The sequence below is a fragment of the Kogia breviceps genome, chromosome 1 (assembly GCF_026419965.1).
Source record: "Kogia breviceps isolate mKogBre1 chromosome 1, mKogBre1 haplotype 1, whole genome shotgun sequence".
Classification (NCBI taxonomy): Eukaryota; Metazoa; Chordata; class Mammalia; order Artiodactyla; family Physeteridae; genus Kogia; species Kogia breviceps.
Window position 1 is genome coordinate 80,093,453 of NC_081310.1, and position 21,320 is coordinate 80,114,772.

A 21,320-nucleotide genomic window follows, 5' to 3' on the forward strand; every position below is an offset into this window, starting at 1 on the left:
GTGGGGTAAAGGCACATACCTTTCACCAGATTTTCAAAGGTTTTCCAAAAAGCTTAAGAACCAGTTAGAGATTTAAATGAACAGAGGTATGTACAATGTGCCAAATATTGCAATGTTTAACACTTGTGAGATTTCTTAATTAAAACATGTTATGAAGTTCAGCACCATAACCAAAAAAGCTACTTCTAAAGAGAAGTTCAACGTCTTTACTTCCTAGTGGTTCACACAATCCTCAACCCACTGCAATCTGACTTGTGTCTCTACTGCTCTGGAATTACTCTGCTTGTATGATTACGCTCCTAATTGTTAAATTCAAAATACATTTTGTGGTACTTGTTCGATTTGACCTCTTGGTGGTATAGTACAGTGGAGAAAAGCACAGACTCTGGAGTCAAACTGTCTAGGTTCAAATCTTAGCTCCGTCACTTGCTAGCTCTGTATCTTTGGATAAATTACTCAACTTTCTGTGCCTCAGTGCAGTAAAGTTTCTTCATTCACATGGTGTGAACAGTATTTACTTCAAAATGTCAACATGAGAATTAAAATAAGCTCCTAACAAAGAAAGCATTGTGCAAATATTTCAGTATGTGGGATTATTCCTTTCTTGAAAATCACTTGAAACCTGTCTATGTCTCACTCTACTCTGATGGTTCCTTAGTTCCATCTCCCTACTTTCAGGCTTATTCCTAATATATCTTTTATAGCATGGCCAGAATGATCATTTGAAGTTATAAATCTGATGCCATCTCTTGCCACTGATGTTAGTATAGTCTGAATGACTTGCATGACATTGTACTGTCTACTTCTTCCTCAAGTCTCAGTTGCCTACATTTACCCTATGAGTTAAGTTGAACCAAGCTATATGATCCCCCAAATGGGCCTCACTCTTTTAACTCATGACTCTGCACAAGCCATTGACTCCATCTGGGAAATCCCACTCCCCTTCTCTTACCACACCCCCTTCCCACAGTAATAAGGTGTCCTTTTTTAATGTGCCCCTGATAACACTGAACAGTATTTATCACACTCTATTTTAGATACCTGTTTGGTTGCTGGTTCATTTCATCTAGTCAGATCTTCCCACTTCCTCCAATAAAGAAGCAGGAGTCATATTATGACAGTCCTGTTCTCTCATTTTCTACCATCATAATCTTTTTTTTTTTTTTTTTTTTTTTTTTTTATGGTACGCGGGCCTCTCACTGCTGTGGCTTCTCCCGTTGCAGAGCACAGGCTCCAGACGCGCAGGCTCAGCGGCCATGGCTCACGGGTCCAGCCGCTCCGTGGCATGTGGGATCTTCCCGGACCGGGGCACGGACCTGTGTCCCCTGCATCAGCAGGCGGACTCTCAACCACTGCACCACCAGGGAAGCCCTACCATCATAATCTTAAACTACTTTCTTATCTCTTTATCATCCCCTACCCCAACTCATTTTTTAATTAACCCACTGAGTTTAGGCAGAAGTGTATCTATAGAAGAAGATGTGCACGTAAATTAACTAGATAACAAAACTTCACACTAAAGGGAACATTCTAGAAGTATTTATTTCATTGCTGACTACTTGGTTGCAGCATACAACTCTCAACAAGCTGCCACTCTCCACTCCTACAGAAGTACCAAATACTATGGTACTACTTAGGTTTTCAGTCTTTCAAAGGCTTTTATTACCAATATCATTACTTAGGATAAGCCTTTTAGGGACTTCAAAACCCTTATTCTCTATAAAAAGTAACTTATTTCATGCACAAAACTCCAATTGGCAGACATAGGTCCAAAATGAAAAGAAAAAAATTTTATTCTAGTTCTGTAAATTATCAGGAATAAAATAAGCATTTCTCCTTGCCTTGTTTTAAAGACATAGAATTTTTTTTCTCTATCAGGAATCAGAACAGTAGGTTTGATGATCCTGAGTTATAAAATTGCTTACTGGCTAAAGTTCTTTCCAAAGATTTTAAGAAGCAGGCTCATTTTCCTATACAATTTAAAGAAATGTTTGCAGTATGTGTAGGAATTATAGGTTATATTGCAGACCCTGGTGACAATATTTAAAAGGCCTATTCTCCCCATTTAAAAAATTCTACCTCAGAAGGTAAAAGGAAATCCCCATTATCCCTGAGCAAAAAAGGGAAAAATCATAGGTACTTTTATTTGTTAATAGAAGCTACTGTAAATGAGTTACCTATTTCTAGAACATTCTCAGAGAATTACATAACTGAAGCAGATACAAGGTACTCTCAGATTTTCAGATAAATGTGTTTAGTAGTTTGAGTAGTTGCTCTGAAAATTTTCAATTTAATTAACTACTCAACAGAATATTTACCATTTTGAAATTTGAGGATATCCTGAGAGGGACATGAAACTATTGGACATAGAGGAATTTTTTAAATGTTAGCAAATTGTGGTAGAAGGAAGAGTGGGGCAAATCGTAGTGGAGAAAAAGTGAGAAAGGGGCAGGACAAAGCTGTAGTCATGAGCCGGCATCTCTTTGTCACTAAGTCAGGGGCCTCTGGCTATCAGTATGCTACATTCACTCTTAGATTAATATAAACCAGATGCGGAAAAATAAAATTAAGAATGTCCCAAACAAAACATTTAAGTCTTTTAAGGAGTAAATGACAGAAAACATTTTAGCTTCTTAATCACGGAGTGCTATAATTTCAAGGCATCAATATAATTCATTTAACCCTAAAGCAATTGTGCAACAAGCAAAACATCAAAAATGGAAAACAACAAAGGTTAACTTCCTATAGGAGCCAATAGACAGGATCTCTTGCAGCACAGCAATTAACCTTCACATACTGGAGTCTTGTTTAAAAGGCCATCAACAACTCAGATTGCTGAAAAATCACAAGTGTCACCAACAAACGGAATGTTGATTAAACAGAGTCCAAAAACTTTCCAAAGGGCTGCCTTCTCTGAAGGGATTTCAGACTGTTGCTAGCACAGGTTGGTTAAGCCAAATCTCACTGACGGCTCCATTAGAGATGAGAATGCCCAGTCAGTGCTGTTTTAAAAATGTAAAACACTGGGAGGGAAAAAAACAAATAAAACAATCTACTGTTCCCTAACATATATGGCTTAGCACCCAGAGAAAGCCTCTGCCCCCAAAAGACACTTTCTACATAGGGCTAAGCTTCATTAAATGAGGTGTAACCTTTCATTTTCAGGACATGTCTTTCCTTGCAAGGTCTTTAGAGGCAGAAGTTCCACTTGGATTCTAATACGCATCTCTGTGAGCTCAGCTTCCTGAAAACATACACCTGCTGGGTTCTAGGTTCTCCCTTGCCAGTGACTGGATTCACTACTTCACAGCCACCAGAATCTCACATACACTATTAACATGATGAAAAATACAGCTACTGCTGCAAGTTTGGCATAAGTGGAACGCATGTTCAAGTACTTCGCATCCTGGCGGTATTTCTTGGACAGACTGGACAAATTGTTAGCCTTTGAATCCAATGCTGTCAAAAAAGAAAAAAGGATAACATCAATTAGTCCCTTAAAGTATTTTATCAAATGTATTAAGACATAAAAATAACCAAAATGAGTGGCACTATTTCAAACCATGAAGCTTAAACTATCATTTTTATTTTAACGGTAAGGTTGCATACACTGATTAACTCATGATCTTGAAGCCGTGTAAAATCTACAATGCATTTTAAAATTATCAGATCAATTTATGTTCAAATTCTTGAGGGTGTATGCAGGCTCTGGCCTCAGACCCTGGTTCAAATCTCAGCTGTATCAGTCATGTGGCATTGGTCAGCTCAGCCTCTCTAAGACCCAGCTTCTTTTGTCTATAAAAATAGGGATTATATAGTAACAATAAACATATCACAGGATGCCTGTAAAGTGAGCACAATGCCTACATACAGTAAACACTTGACAAATGTTAGCTGACCATAACTATCTTCATAATCTCTTAATGGTCTAAATCATATTCGCTCATATTTTGACAAATGATAATCCAGGTAAGATAAAAGTTGCAAGTAACCAGAAAATTCAAAGAACCAGACACTGAGTATTAAGCTATATCTCAGTGGTGACTGCTACCAAATTTCTAAGACTTTCCACATAGTAAAGACTATTATTATGAAGATAAAGCTATCAGAAATTATATTTTAACAGATATAGGAAAGCTGTATTATAATGAAAATACAATCACAGGTGCTAGAAAACCACCAATATCTACTAACTTAAGCTTTTTAGAATCTTAGGAAAAGTTTTTCTTTTTTCCTATAAGGACATTTGTAATGTCAGTATCTTCTTTTAATTGTTAACTGAGCACTTAGAGAAATAGTCAGATATACACAAACTAGACTGGGCTTAAAATATATGGCATACTTTTAATAATAAAAACAAACTCAGTTTGGCATATAAATTCTAATAAAACATTTTACTTCTTTAAAATTTTGAAAAACTATATTGCAATCTGAATTTATTTGTTCTTCCTTGGAGAATGCGTTTGGAATATTTGGAGTTGCTTAATAGAGACTGGTTTTGATTGAGAAATGTGACATTACTTAATAACACAGGCATGCCAGCCATTTCCAAATTAGAACTTGTCCTGTAAGAAAAGCACCTAGTGCAAACAAACAGTTAAGGGATGAGAAATAGCCATGACAATGCTGCAAGGAATCTTTCCAGCCAGTCTACTAAAATGTACAATCCATTGGACAGAGGTTTTTTACTACTACTGTGTTTATTACTATATTCCCAGTGCCTAGAACATGATCTGGCATACAGTCAGTGAAAAATACAGGAAAACTCAATAAATAAATATTTGCTACATGAATCTAAATCTGCTGAGAATAACTGGGCAAAGAAATAAATATTAGGTCATGAAATAATTAAGTTAAGAGAATTCCTTTACACTGGAACATTTGGAAACACCTAGTACCATAAAGACAAAGCTATTGCTTGGAGAAGTCATTTAGTAAACATTCATGTTATGGGCACCATGAAAAGTGCTAGAGGATCAAAACATACATGATCCCTATATTTGTTGAATTTACAGTCTAATAGGGTGACACCTTTGAATAAAAAATAAAACCTATGGCTTAAAAGGAACAGGTATATTTAGGCAGTAAAAAAGGCATAATTTGATCTTGCTAAAAGAACCCACAGGAACTATTCTTGGGTCATAAATGCAAAGTTGATTAGCTCTAAAACTTTAAAACTTAGAAAGAGAAAAAGGCATAAAAGATGGATTCTTATTATACAGAAGCTTAAAGAGGAAGAAAACATTTTTTGAGGTGGGCTAATCTTTCCACTGTCTTCATATATGCTCTGTTTAGCATATGCTTTTAAAATACCACTCTTCACTCCTTCCTGATCTATCAAAACTTAAGAAATCTTTCCTGTTCATTTACCTACTTCCTTCTACATTTTTATAGCTCTTATTGTCTATAGATCTATATATAATGATTTAAAACTGTCATTCACTGAAGATGGACAAAGACTCCATAAGCCAACAAATTCTGCCAGGTACTAGCAGTGTAACTTTTATAGTAAGCTACTTTTCTGAGTCTTTGCTTCTTTATCTGTGAAACCAGTTTGATACCACCCACTTCACATGGGATTACTCTAAAGAATAAATAAGATATATGTAAAGTCCCCCTACCATATTGCCTAGCACAATGTAAGTGTTCAATTGATGTTTCTTCCCTTATACTATCTATAAATTACTCTGTGACAATCTTTCTTATCTTCCCAATCACATGAAGTTATTTAAGGGTAGAAATGTACTTCTTTTTTAATCAGCATATCAGCTTTGTAGCAATCAGCAAAGCACTAGAAGAAAATCCGTTATACTTTTGATAAGTTGACCAGTATATAAATTTTGGATTTAAGAACAATTCCTGTGCTGGTTTACTTTATCCCAAGTAGAACCTGTGAGTCTGTAAGATGAAAATTTACACAGACTCACTCACCAAAATTTGATGTTTAAAGAGTTTGAAGCTATATGCTGGGACAACTGCTGACTACAAACATAAAAGTTAAAATCTGAAATTCATAATAAAGGAAAACCCATTATTCATGAATATGTAACAAGGTTGAATTAAAAAAATACACATTAAGGCAACTACTTGTGATGATTACTGTGAAAGAAATAAAAGAAGTATATGAAATAGATATGAAACACATAAATACTACTTTTAAAAAGTATATGCTCATATTAAACATTTAGGTAACATTTAAGCATTAGGTAAACAGATATATTTTTAGGTAAATTAGTACACACACATAACACATTATGTGCTAAAAAACATTACATATATAACGTGCTTTAAGAATTTGAAGGACAAAAGAGATTAATGCATTGTGGGATATAAGGATCAGGTAAGGCTTCTTTGAAGAGGCAGTTCTTATCTAGATCCTAAAGAAGGTCCAGGATGATAAGGACACTGACCTGGCTAAGGCAGAATATTTGTGAACTAGGGAGAATCTCCTTATCTTCCATTATAGAGAACACAGCGCCTTGCACATTACAAGTACTCAATTAATAATGACTGAATGAATGAAAAGTAAGTTGAGATGAGACTAGACCTTATCTTGTAGTCACAGGTTTTAAAAGTTTTTCAGCAGAGGAATGCCTTGATGAAAATGGCACTTTATAACATTTGATCTGGCAGCAGTAGTCTCCCAAAGTGGCTACTCAGGAAACTATTGCAATAAATCTTTGACAATTTCCTCTCATTCTTCTTTTCATTTCCCTTAACTTATGTGTTTCTGTAAATATTGATATAATTTTATAAATATCTTGGAAACAGTAATTGCTTCTGATATGGAATGAGACTACATTGTTCCAACTCAATAGAAACTAACTACACGAGGAAGAAACATATATATTGGAAGCTTGCAATGTAATCTATTTTTGAAAGATGAATTCTTAACAGTACTAGATAGAATCTGACAGCATAAAAGGTACTCCCAAATAAGCTATCCTTGCCTATGGAATAAGAGCCACTTATTCATAAGACTCATACTGCTTTTAGAGACCTGAGAGTGCTTCTCCCCGTTGTAGCACTTCTTCAATATTGGCCACCATGATCCTCTGCACATCTTGCAATTCAGTGTTGATGGAGCCTAGGTTTCTCCGAGCACGACTGTCAATGTAAAGCTTCTTGGTTTTCTGAATGTAGGTATCTAGAATGATGAAGAAAAGTGACCGTTAACAACTTCTTTCATGTCCATCAAAGAAGTAGGAAAGAGTAAATTCTGAGTTTAGTCCTGGATCTGCAACTGTTCGTGATTAACCAAGCTCTTGAATGAGTATCAATGGGACAGGAGTTTCCCAAAACACTACTACAAAACTGCATGCTCATTCATTTTTGCCAATGTCTATATAACGTAAAACTATGAAAAGAATGATTATTAAAGATTTTATTTTCAACTTTTAGAAAAAATCTTAAGATGTGTGTGCTGGATACCCTTCATTTGCCTCTAGATCTCCTCTCTACCCTTCTGGGCCTGCTTTTTCTGTGTGTGTGGTACACGGGCCTCTCACTGTTGTAGCCTCTCCCGTTGCAGAGCACAGGCTCCAGATGCACAGGCTCAGCGGCCATGGCTCACGGGTCCAGCCGCTCAGCAGCATGTGGGATCTTCCTGGACCGGGACACGAACCCGTGTTCCCTGCATCAGCAGGTGGATTCTCAACCACTGCGCCACCAGGGAAGCACATGGGCCTGCTTTCTGCCTGCAGGAAGTTGACCTGCATGGATTACATTAATGGGTTCCTTGCCCTCTAGCTTCCAGTTAGGTTCAGCCAATGGGGGAGCCCCAAGAGTACAGAAGAAGGGGAGTGGATAGTGATGTCAAAGTATTTATTCCCCTACCTCCTCCCTGAGAAGTCATCTTGGGCTGGCAGTATACCTCCACCAAAAGTTACTGCTCCTCTCAAATGGGCCTTTTCCATAAATTTTCTCCTTCCTCGTTCCAGAAACTGCTTTCTCTTATCCATTCAGGCTTAGGGATGATAACAATTACCATGCTACTGGTCTCAGGTTACTGTACCTTACAGTTCATCTGTAACCCATTCATATCTCTGTATATAAATCCTTTAAGCTAATTTGAGTATACCAACTATTTCCTGTGTGACCTTGATAAAGCAGTCTTATTTTTTTATTGGGTTTACTGAACCGCTATTGTCTACAAAAATAAAATTTGCAAAACGAGACATAAAAATTAGCACTCGGAGAGCTTATAGTATTGAAACACTGGAATGCTTTGCTAGATTTCTTTATTTCTAAAAAGCAAGAGGACCCATTTATCTAGCAAACTCGAAACACTTCGGAAATTCAGAGACAGTAAAACGAATTTCTTTTTTAACTAAAAATGTCAGTGATGTAGTCTAATCATACTTGTTCTCACTTCCTCTACTTAAAGGCCATTTCCTTTGATCTACTGCCATCAGATATTTTACCAGATCTGAACAGTAATGAGTCTTTCTATAATTCTTACACAAATATGGACACCCATGCTCACTACTTCTGCCTGTAGTAAATGTTATGCTCCAATACCATATATCATCTAGTACTTAAATTAGAGGATCTCGTTCACCATTCCTTCTATTTCCAAATTCTGATTTCCATAAAATGAGTCTCACTGTGAGTATATGAGTATGTGAGTGTGTGTGTGTGGCGGGGGAGGTGAGGAGGTTGGGTTGGGGGAAAAAAGAACTCAGTTATTACATGTCAATCTAGATCTTTAGACACAGTTTTTTACCCTAATGAAGAATCAAACTAAATAACAAAAAAAGAGCAAAAGGCAACAAGTTCTATGAGGAAAAAATCAAAAGACCAGAGAAAATTACTTATGAGAAGGAAGCCTCATTCATTCAAAAAGGACAAAAGACATGGACTAGGAGGGAGAATCCAAAACTTCAGTAGGTAAGCATAAAAAAAAGTGTCAAAATTATATCAATAGCTTCTGCATATCGACTACTCCCTTGATAGACAGGTGAGGTGCAAAAACTTACCGAACTCAATAAAGGAATAGGGTCTAGACACAGTTGGCACCTTCTTCCCATGCTGTTCATCAAACTCTGAATGTAAATCTTCTAGGTAGGCAAAAGCCAACTTTTTAGGGAAGGCAGCTTCGCACAGAACCAAATAACACACCCCCTGTTCAATAATGTAGCTGCAGAGACAAAGAAAAGCAAGAAAAAGTTGTTTGTAGGTTAACAATACCTCCAACAATCTGAAATAGACTCTCAGTGCCATACAAACCTTTTTTTTTGGCCATGCCACACAGCTTGTGGGATCTTAGTTCCTCATCCAGGGATTGAACCTGGGCCCTTGGCAGTGAAAGTGTGGAGTCTTAACCACTGGACCGCCAGGGAATTCCCTATACAAACTTTTGAAAATATTCTAGCCCAAGCCCTTTGAGGCTAACTAAATCAGAAAGTCAATTTCAAACCACAAATCACCGGAATCAGAAAGCAAACATCTTCCATTAGAAGTATATTCCAAAAGGAGCATTAAGACATATTTACTCATTACATAATTCTTCAACTAAAATATCTGAATACCTAAGACTTTTTCTTGAAAACTTGGAGTTGTGACTCCATCTACCCTTTGATTATGTGTGGTAAACAAGTATATACACATTTAAATTTCTTCCAGCTGTAAGAAAAATAGTGGAACTAGAAATTTTTGTGGATACTTAAAAGTTGGAAGTTAATGTCACAATATTTATTGGGTATAGAAAATAATCTCAGGACTAATAATATTCCCAAATTTCCAGGACAGGAGAACTCTGTATTGACTTCAAATTGTTCAATAACAGAACTGACTCCTCAAGTGAGAGTGAGCTCCCTGGCAGTCTGCAAGAGGCTAGATGACTACATGTCTGAGATAGTTTTGGAAAGAGGTTAGGTTACTCAGTGGTATTCAAACTTTTTAGCCATAGTACTCTTTATTTCAGCAAAAATTATATCCAGAAGACTAATATGTACAGCAAATAAAATCAGAAGTTCTTTAGCTTAAGTAGGAGTTTAAGGGCCCAAATCATTACACATACCCCCACCCCTGTCCTTTCTATGCGGCTCCTAAGGCATCCTATGACTCCACAGAGCATAGTTTATAGTCTATTATATTATATGATCTCTCATGCCCTTTAAAATAATAACAACAATAATAACAATAACAATAATACCACTGTCCTATTTCTTGCTTGGGCGCCTAAATTAACCAGTCTCCTTGCCTTCAGTCTAGACCATCTTCTAAACCACTAGCTTTATTCCTAAAAAGTAAATATGATATTGCTTAAAAACTCTAGAGATTCCCTAATACCTATAAAATAAAATCATACACCTTGGTATAGTATTTGGAGCCCTCCAAAACAAGTGTAGGCTGCTTTCCATCATATATCCTAACACACCAAACAACAGGTTGTTCTCCAATAAGCTAGGTTCTTTCACATGCTCATGGACTTCTGCTTATATTGTTTTTTTCTAACTATAACATTCTTTTACATACCTGGAGAAACCTTGTTCATTTTCGTATGCTCTATTCTTCTATAATTTTTTCTGTGAAATTTCTCTCTATTCTCCCTCCCTCTTTCCCCCTTCCTGAAACTTACTCTCTATAAATGGGAATTTATTGCTTCCTTCCCTCTGCTCTACAGCACTTCTTGTCCTAAGGTATTACAGCATCGTTGTTTGTGTATGTGTCTCTCTCTGCTAATAAGAGGATAAGCTAAAACATTACAGGCAAGACTTAATACACTGTCTGGCAAAGAATAAATCTTCAATAAATAGCTCTTGGATGGAAATAAAGGAAGAGATGAGATTATAAAGAACCAAGCAGAAGAAAATCTCTTTTCAATTCCATGAGATCCTTCCTAGATCTTTTTTGTTCTTAACCTGTGGTAGAGATAAAAATACTATATAATTAAGTGCCTCTAATATGTTTGATGTTGAAATACCTTACAAAACTTAATATTCACTACTTTCTTAACCAATAGGCCAGGGTTTTGTTTTGGTTTTGATTCTTTATACTTGTTTGCTTGTTCTTGATGAGTAGAGAGTTTGTTTGTTTGAGTTAAACAAAGCAGGTTCTTCCCAGGTCTATATTAGTATCTGTGTTCCTAACATAGTAAGGATTATTTAGCTTATTCTTTTTTATTTTCACCTGATCTTCTTGCCCTCTCTTTTCTTGTTTAATACTTCCTGTTTCATCACCTTCAAACTTGACATGTATTAAACATTTAATACCAATTATTTGTAGATAATTTGAAATCCAATAAAGTCCCTTTGATCCCTCTCTCAGCTGTATGCATTGTCTATAACCACTGATTAGATGCTCTTAAATTATCTTTTATAATTTTCTTTGTTCTAAATAATAACTAACACTTATTGACTATTCTCTATGTGCCAGACAAGATGTTAAGTGATATACATGGATTCTCTCATAATCCTCACAAAACTATGATTCCCTATTTTATAGAGGAAACTGAGGTCCAGAGAAGTATATGTGAGTTGCTCAAGGTTACATGGTCAGTAAATGTTTGAGCAAGGGTACTAACCTACATGTGTCTGGCTCCAAGAAGCTCCCAAAGCAAAAGTTACCTATTACTGCGTGATATGTATAGCATTCACTAGACACAGGATAACAGGTTGAATTATTGTATGGAAATCAAATAAAGAAACCAAGATTTCAGTTTTGCAGAATTAGTGCCAGGAAAGTTGCCTCCATGGAGCAACTATATTTTTAAAGTTACCTTTACTTTTTTTTTTGCGGTACGCAGGCCTTTCACTGTTGTGGCCTCTCCCGTTGGCTCCGGACGCGCAGGCTCAGCAGCCATGGCTCACGGGCCTAGCCGCTCGGTGGCATGTGGGATCTTCCCGGACCGGGGCACGAACCCATGTTCCCTGCATCGGCAGGTGGACTCTCAACCACTGCGCCACCAGGGAAGCCCTAAAGTTACCTTTACTTTTAAAAAAGTTACCATTCTTTTCAGGTGTTACTTGCATTTACTGTATTTCATATTTAAATAATCACAAAGAAATCAAGACTATACTCACTGAAAAGTCATGGCACCAGCTTCCAAGGTGCATCTGGTAGGGGACTGTTCATTCAACTTTCGAAAGAGTTGCTTAGCCTGACTCTGGTACTGTTGAAGGTCCCGGCCAGACTGAAAGAAGACACCTTCATTTAAGAATTTTCCACCAAAAAATCAGTACCAATTTGTGAGAAGCATCATATTTTGAGGACACTATGTGAATACGGTCCTTCATTTACAGGTTAGTAAGATTTATTTAACAAAATAAAAGTGGCCTATTTTAGAGAAAAAAGGAGGAACAAATCCCGAGTTTTTCAACAAAGTCACAATAGTTATTTGCTAAAAACCAAAAGTGTACTCCTTCAGGCACTCTTTCAATCCAGTGTTCTTTCCACTATTAGGTCAGTGCCCTCCTCCTAACCCATTTCACTTGCACAGTTACTGGCACAGAACTGTACAACATGTTCCATACTCAGGGGAAAGTCTTGGGAACAACAGACTGAATGAATCATCTCATTTTTGTGCTGAAATATCAAGCAAAATCTTCCATAAAGTGTTACAGTATTGAGCATTTAAGCAAAACTGTGTGCACACATGACTGCAAATTATTATGAACACTATAACTGCAATTAGGTAAAAATGAATAAGAGCAAGGACAAAGATTGGAAAGTCAAATATCCTTTACTAAATAAATCTATCTGGTTCCTGAGTTTGGATAGCAAAAGTCTGGGTAGCAAGGGATATGTTCATACAAAAATGAAAATAATAACATTTGGATGATAGAGTTATAGGCAATATTTTCCTAAACAATTTCTTAATGATTTTACAATATTTTTTAAAGAGAGGAAGAAGTCTACTGAGGGAAACAGCAATGTCATTTCAAAAGGATAAAATCATACCTCAATAACCTCCTAGATCCAAAATGGAAAAGAAGTACATGAAGAATGGGAAGCAAATATACATTATTTATTCATCCACATACTGGGGGAAACAGACAAATAACTTTTGCCATGTGATGGGAGGGAATTATTTTATTTTGGATTATTTAGTTTGAATTGAAAGATATAACACTGTCTCTCCTTGGTAGATGTTTAATAACTAAATGTTTAAATAGAAAAGTGTTTACATAGGGCTCTCCCAGGGATTGGACCTACGGTATAACTATGAGAAAGTACAAAGTGAAACTTAAAATTCCAGATAGTGAACCACTCAGCTGAGAGTAAAATCAGTCAAGGAAGCAATGATAAAATCATGTAACTGGCAGATAAACAAATGTACAAGTATAGGATTCTAAGCTATATTTAAAATAGTGAACTGGAAGTGCAAATCAAAACGACAATAAGATTATCACCTCACTCCTGTTAGAATGGCTATTATCAAAAAGACAAGAAATAACAAGTGTTGGTGAGGATGTGGAGAAAAGGGAACCCTTGTGAACTGTTGGTGGGAATGTAAATGGGTGCAGCCACAATGGAAAACAGTATGGAGGTTCCTCAAAAAGTTAAAAATAGAACTATTACATGATCCAGCAATTCCACTTCTGGGTATTTACCTGAAGAAAATGAAACACTAATTTAAAAAGATATATGTGGCCTTCCCTGGTGGCGCAGTGGTTGAGAGTCTGCCTGCCGATGCAGGGGACACGGGTTCGTGTCCCGGTCCGGGAAGATCCCACATGCCGCTGAGCGGCTGGGCCCGTGAGCCATGGCCGCTAAGCCTGCGCGTCTGGAGCCTGTGCTCCGCGGCGGGAGAGGCCACAGCGGTGGGAGGCCCGCGTACCGCAAAAAAACATAATAAATAAATAAATAAATAAATAAATAAATAAATAAATAAAAGATATATGCATCCTATGCTCACTGCAGCATTATTTACAATAGCCAAGATATGGAAATAATCTAAGTGTTCATCAACAGACAAATGGATAAAGAAGATGTGGTATATATATATACAATGAAATACTATTCAGCCATTGAAAAAGACTGGAATCCTGCTCAAAAAACAAGCTCATAGAGAATGGACTGGTGACTGCAAGAGGGGAGGTGGGTGGGGGAGTGGGCGAAATGGGTGAAGGGAATCAAAAAGCACAAACTTCCAGTTATAAAATAAGTCATGAGGATATAATGTACAGCATGGTGACTATAGTTAATAATACTGTATTGCATTATTTGAAAGTTGTTAAGACAGTAAAACTTAAATGTCCTCATCACAAGAAGAAAAAAGAATAAAAATTTTCGTAACTGTTTTTTCATGATGGAGGGTAACTAGACTTATTGTGATCATTTCACAGTGTCTACAAATATTGAATCATTATGTTGTACATCTGAAACTAATATAATGTTATATGTCAATTATAACTCAAAATAAAATAAAAAAAATAAAATGGTGAACTGGAAATTTCAATATAAATAAGGAAGTAAATAAGCATGAGGTGAACCAGGGGAGTTAGGCAGAGACCACTAGAAATATCGATTTGTAGTTTAACACTGTTTTTATGGCAATGATTTGTTATAAGGCTGTTCACTTGAGAAATACTCCTACATTAACATGTATATGTATATTGTTATATATTAACAATACTTTGTAATAATTAACATTATAATGTATATTAACATTATCATATTAAACAGTATTGCTAATCTATATATTGTTTTTCTCATGACTGGCCAGCCAGTTGGGGAGAGTGAATACTGTCACATGCTTTGAACTAGTGCACAATATCCTATGTTCCTAAATTTGAGTGGTACTTGTCAATCTGTTGGCTTCACCAATGTTGTTATGTGGCATTCCAAAGATATCTGACCCCACAACAGTAGATTTAAAGGGATGCAAACAAAGTTGGAGACGCTACTAAAGTGCCAAGAAAAAATACCAACATAGACCAATGATTTTCAACTTTGGCTTCACACTAGAATCACCTAGAAATCTTAAAAAAACTACTCCTGCCCAATCTCCACCCCCAAATCAATTAAATCAGTGTCTCAGAGGTATTCATAAAATAACCACAACCATAAATGTTAATTATAAGTTTTTTGACAGCTAAAGGCAGGTGAGCACTTTAAAGAAACTAGTTAAAGAAATACATGGCAAATAAAAAGAATGAAATTCTACCATTTGCAACAACATGGATGAACCTAGAGGGTATTATGCTTAGTGAAATAAGTCAGAGAAAGACAAATACTGTACGTTATCACTTATAGGTGGAATCTAAAAAATAAAACAAATGAATGAATATAACAAATCAGAAACAGACTCGCAGATATAGAGAACAAACTAGTGGCTACCAGTAAGGAGAGGGGAGGGAAGAGGGGCAAGACGGCAGTAGGGGGGATTAAGAGGTACAAACTACTATGTATAAAATAAAAAAGCTACATGGATATATTGTGCGGCACAGGGAATATAGCCAATATTTTATAACAATTTTAAAATGAAGTATCATCTATAAAAATATTGAATCACTATATTCTAAGCGTGAAACTAATATAATATAGTAAACCAACTACACTTCAATTAAAAAGAAAAAGAAATGGCAAAAAACTCAGTGAAATGAAGATTAGCACAAATCCCTTGACTTTATAAGAGGCACTGTAAATATTACTGCAATCTGAGAGAAAGAGACTAACAACTGTATGAACTACGAGAAACTATGGCCAAAAGCATGCTACAATTTCAGGAATATACAATGAACAAAGCAGTGACTGCCAATGTATTACACTGGGGACATATCTACATAGGAATTACAGCACGCCAACCAACATTTTACACTGCTGGTTCAGTTGGCATTACCATTCCTGGGAACACGATGCTGGCACAATCTTTCTGGTAGTTATTTTGACAATATGTATTAGAAATTTTAAAAATTTGCATAATGTTTTATCCAACAATTCCACATCTTCTAACACCATACTGTAAAGCAATTATACTCCAATTAAGATGTTAAAAAAATAACATATGGTATATATTTATATAATGGAATACTACAGAGCCATTAAAATGATGTTGTATAATATTCAATGATATGAGAAGATATTCACTATACACTAAGTGAAAAAAATTAGGTGGAACAGTATTACAGTATTACCCATTATTTGATTTTAAACACACACACGAAGATTAAGGTTAGACATCAAGTGGATATAATTTAAGTAGGGATTACTTAATTTTACCACTACTTTTAATGGTAAAAAAAAAAATCACCATTAACTTTTTAGTTCTTTTGTTTGTACATATTTACTGAATTTTCTACAATAATCAGAAATTAATTTTATAATGGGAAAATTATTCATTCATCCATTCCTATTTACTGCATATTTGCACCCACAATATTAGGACTTGGGGCCAATAAGGGGAGGGGCTAGGATTTGAACCCAGGCAGTCTAGCTCTGAAGCCCCTGCTCCTAAGCATGCTATATCACCTGTATAATTAAAATTGCTTCAGTAATGGTAGATCCACCTTCTAGGTGATATCTTACTATTTAATATTAAATCTAATTCATAGGAAATGCTCAAGAAACCATATGGCAGCTCTGATCTAGATCTCACATAACAATATAATCATGGCTTTACAGATAAACCCTAGGTTCACTTTTAAGATTACAGTCACAAAGGGCTCACAGTCAGTCTATCTAAAAATAGTTAGATTAGATGTCCTAATTCTGTTTTCTACTTCATCTAGAGCAGACTTGATGAAACTTATACTCAATATAATGGAAGACAGCTGTTAGCAATCCAATAATGAAGTAGATGTGAATGTCTACACAAATTCTGAAACTAATTCGAGATCATCAGTATATTTAGGATGTGGTTCTGTATACAAAATGCAGGAGGTACAGGGTAGTAAACTGCCACACAACCACAATCCTTTTTATTGCTGTCACCTATGACTGCTGAACAAGTGGTTGTATCAAATGCCATCTTTTGCCTTTATAAGAATGTTTAGCTAAGCTCTTATCATTTGTAAATTCCTGTTGAACTCTACTGATCAAAGGCCAAGGGCACCAAGAACCAACCACTTTCTTCTAACAGCAATAACAGTAAGGTGATTAATCAACCCTCAACGATTGGGCGAGTGCGCCCGTTTAACTGTACAAAAGACTATCTGCTTCTTGGGAGTTCCCTGCCCTGTAGTCAGTTATATCTAACACCTGAAGAGAACATGGTTCATTTTGAGGTAGAACAGAAAGGTAGATAAAGAAATTGCAAACATCTAAAAAGGAGAAATACATCAGAAAGGAAGAAATAGATAGAATATCAGAGAGTCTAGGTTGGAAAAGAAAAGTTCATCTGTCTACCTGTCTTAGGCCTACATTTCTAGTTATAGCACAGAGGAAACAGTGCCTAAGATACTCTGTATCTTTTTTTTAATGCTCTATTGTATTATCTGAATAATTGTTCATCTCCAGTAAGAAGACAGTTTGTACAAGGACTAGCATCTAGTAACCACCTAAGATATGGTATCTGTTATCAATGTAAATAATTGAAAGAATACATTGAATTATTTGGCCTGGACAATTAGGGTACTTAACTATAAAACTATTTGATCAAGATATCCATTTCTTAAAAAGTTATTTCCATACTCCTAAGAAGTAAATACATTATTAAAATGTCTTAGAACAAGTGAAGCAGTTAGGTACTAAGCCTGTAGTGTAGAATCAAACAGATATTGATTTAAAAAAACAAACTAGTGGTTACCAGTGGGGAGAGGGAAGGGAAGAGGGGCATGATAGGGGTAGGGGATTAAGAGGTACAAACTACTATGTATAAAATAAATACAAGGATATATTGTACAGCACAGGGATATATATATAGCCAATATTTTATAGTAATTATAAACGTGTATAACTATAAAGGAGTATAACCTTTAAAAATTGTGAATCACTATGTTGTACATCTGAAACTTATATAATATTGTGAATCAACTGTATCTTAATTTAAAAAAAATTTTTTTAAACCAAAACAGTGGTTCTCAACCAGGGGTGATTTTGCCCCTCCTCCCTGCAGGTGACATATAGCAATGTCAGGAAATATTTTTGGTTGTCACAACTAGATGGAGGGTGGTGGTAGTGCTATTGACATATAAGGTGTAGACATCCTACAATGCACAGGACTGTTTTCCCACAACAAAGAATTATCCATTCCAAAATGTCAACAGTGCCAAAGTTAAAAAACCCTGATGACAGAACTATCAAATCACTATGTTATGTACCTGGAACTAACATAGTGGTTGCAGGTTAACAGGGAAGGAAGGAAGGGAAAAAAAGGAGGCAGGGAGGAACCCTGGTGAAAAATTCTGTTGTGCTACTTATTAGCTGTGCGACTTTAAGCAAGAGACCTATGCTCTCTTAGCCTCAGAGATTCCTTATCTATAAATGGGGATAATAATAGTACCTATCCTAATAGTTGGTATGAAGATTGAATGAAATCATGCATTTAAAAGGCTTAACACAATGGTTAGTATGTAGTAGGCACTCTATAAATGTTCTCTATACTATTATAATAGTAAAAATAAGTCAAAGATTCATATTTTTGCAGATATTAAAAGTTTTGGAAAGATGGTATCATTCAAAGTCAAAATTCCTAAAGGAAATCACTATGGAATTACAATCACAAAAATATTTTTGTGTAAAATATCTTTCTTTGTCAATTAAACAAAACAATCCATCTTGGTAAACTGATACCTAATTTGGAATTAAGAAACACACAGTAATAAATCAACTAATTTTTTCAATAAAGTATGAAGACAGAGAATAAGAGCCTACTGATATATGGACTTTCAAATCCAGTTTATATTCTTTGCCCACATTGGAATTCAAAGCAATAGTTGGAAAACTGACCAGATTTCTGTCCCTTTGGGAAAACTATTTCTAATCAAACTACATATCCTTCAAGGAAAATTTCCCCCACACCATCTCCTTGTTTCAAATCATGTTCCTGAATTCATTTTAACAATTTCACTCCTTCTGCACAGTCCTGGAAAATGTTTAACGTTGGACAAGAGAAAAATATTTCACAATTGAAAATTCAGCGTATGCTATATTTTTCAAATTTTATCTCAACTTAGACTTTGTCTTGTGGAATAAATAGAAAATATTTCACTTAGCATGACCTGCTAAGCAACTTAGCAACTTCACAATCTGTATCATTACTCTCCTAGAAGTGAAAGTGAACATATTTCCAAATCAAACCTAAAAAGGCATATAACCAAACAGAAGCTTTCCTAATTAGGAGACACTACTGTTGGCTTAGATGTCATTTCTTCTGGGAACACTTTCCTGAGGTCCAAAAATCAATTTAGATACCTTTTCCATGTTCAACCACAGAAACTTCTTCCTATTCCATAGCAGTTATACTACATTATAATTGTTAGTTATCTGGTTTCTCTACTAAACTGTAAGCTCCATGAAAGTAGGGACTATGTTCCCCAAAGCCCTGCATTAACACCATGCTTGGCACATCTGATGTGTTTAATGAGTTTTTTTTTTATCATGAATATATGAATGAAAAGTTCAAAAAAATGTGCAAAATATTCATCTTTTTTTAGACCTTGAGGTTTTCTTTTAATTACATTACTTGGGTTGTATGAGAAAGTAAAATAAAGTTGAACACTTTAAATAAATTACATAAATTTCATTCTCAGCCTCCTTTCTTCAGGAACTTCGTGACCTTGCTCCAGGAACTTGTCTCACACCAGAAATTTGCCTTGTGATTTTAAGGCACAAAGCCTCTTCCTCTCAAGCTATCTAAAGGTTTTCTTTTGTTTTTTCAATCAACGCAATACATTTTTGAGCACCTACTAGCACAAGGCTGCTATTGTAAAAGCTATGGGAAACACATAGATGACTAAGATTTCTCATTTGCCTGCTAGGAAACTTTGAAAGACAAAGGCAAAAATTGTAAAATAAAGGTACAAAGCATTACAGGAATATAACACAAGGGTTATAATTCCAACAACAGAAATTTAGTAAGGCTTATTGGAGGTTGGAATTGTGCATAACTTTGAAAGAAGGTACGGTACTGAACTTCAAACAGGTGCATACATGTGGCAATAATACCTCATCTGCTTTCACTAGATGTCAGTAAACTAGGTCAAGGATCAGGTGCTACGGAAAGAGGACTTAACTTAGGAGCTGATTTTTCCCAGGACCTGTCAGTCAGCCTTATTAACAGGAAAAAAAAATAGAAATCTTGAATTTTAACAAAGTCCCTAAAGAATTACAGAACACTGGATGATCACAATCAGCCAAACCTATCCCTTCTCCAGAGAGTTCTTCTAAAAGGAAACAGGTAACACAAAAATCTACCTCCGCCTTCAGGGAAGATTTATTCTAACAGGTAGTCTTCTCCACTGCCAAAAGAGAAAAAGCACTTCAGAGGGGTCAAAAACGCCTGGTAGGCCACAAGGGTCTCCCGCGTCCTAAGGAGGAATCCCGTGCTGAGAGCACAGAGCTCTGACAGGAACTTGGGGTCCCGGGGATCTAGCAGCTCACCTGTTCGTCCTCCTGCATCGAGGCGGCCAACGGGAGCCCGTCCGCCACTCGGGCAATCATCGTGAGCAACACCATCTTCACAGGCTACGGAAACTCAACACTGGCCCGGACGGCCGTAGGTGCGTCTTGACTTGCTCTTCCGCGACAACAGTTATACCTCTTCCTCAGTTCCCAAAGACCCAGCTGCTCCCGTCTCCGATTCCCGCTGAGGTGGCCGGAAACAAGCTCCAGACCTCTCCACTACCGGTCCTCAGAATTGGCTTCCCACCGAGAATCACAGCTACCGCACACAAGTTCCGCCGTTTCTCCTTCCACCTTCAGAAACTTCCAAGGCCCCGCCCACTTTTCTGGATTTCCAACTTCGAATAAGCCTTGACGCGTGAGAGGGCATGGCACACAAACTGAAATAGAATTTTCTAGTTTCTGATACTTTAAGCTTGGGGAGAGGGCTGGGAAGGAGGGTGGGAGTTAATAGTTACTTAGATGAAGGGTATATGACAAAACTGACAAGCTATATACTGATATTTTCATATTTAATTTTTTATATTGTATATCCTGTACAAAATATTTTCTGTATTTGTATATTTCTAGGCAGTGATTTTTGTCTGTGTGTGTGAGTGTGCATGTTGTTTTGGGTTTTTTTGCTTGTTTATGCTGTATCCCCAGGTCCTTGAACAGTTTCTGGTAAAAAAAATATTAATTGCATGTGTGAATAAATAACCAAGTTACAGGACCTCAGAAATCACCTAGCTCAGTCACCCTTCCAAAAGCGGGGATCTATGGTGATAGGTAGCAGGACAGCCTTGCAAACCTTCCAGTAACAGCATTCACTC

At 36.3% G+C, this 21,320-nt stretch overlaps 1 protein-coding gene across 1 annotated transcript; it reads right to left on the reverse strand.

Annotated features, from left to right (window-relative positions):
* Positions 1 to 1,523: 1,523 nt before the first annotated feature.
* Positions 1,524 to 20,824, reverse strand: SEC22B (SEC22 homolog B, vesicle trafficking protein). The gene is made up of 5 exons (XM_059071664.2): positions 20,488 to 20,824; positions 12,027 to 12,136; positions 8,979 to 9,139; positions 7,001 to 7,147; positions 1,524 to 3,459 (listed from the first exon to the last, which is right to left on the reverse strand). The coding sequence occupies exons 1-5, from the start codon at positions 20,560 to 20,562 to the stop codon at positions 3,305 to 3,307; spliced, it is 648 nt and encodes a 215-aa protein (XP_058927647.1). The 5' UTR covers positions 20,563 to 20,824; the 3' UTR covers positions 1,524 to 3,304.
* Between the last annotated feature and the right edge of the window lie 496 nt (positions 20,825 to 21,320).

Excerpts from the sequence above, each read along its gene's own strand:
- SEC22B (XM_059071664.2), bottom strand. The coding sequence starts at position 20,562 with ATGGTGTTGCTCACGATGATTGCCCGAGTGGCGGACGGGCTCCCGTTG. Across the intron at positions 7,148-8,978 it reads CTATTCCTTTATTGAGTTCG|ATACCTACATTCAGAAAACC; the intron begins GTAAGTTTTTGC and ends TCATCATTCTAG. Across the intron at positions 3,460-7,000 it reads ACGGGGAGAAGCACTCTCAG|CATTGGATTCAAAGGCTAAC; the intron begins GTCTCTAAAAGC and ends CTTTTTTGACAG.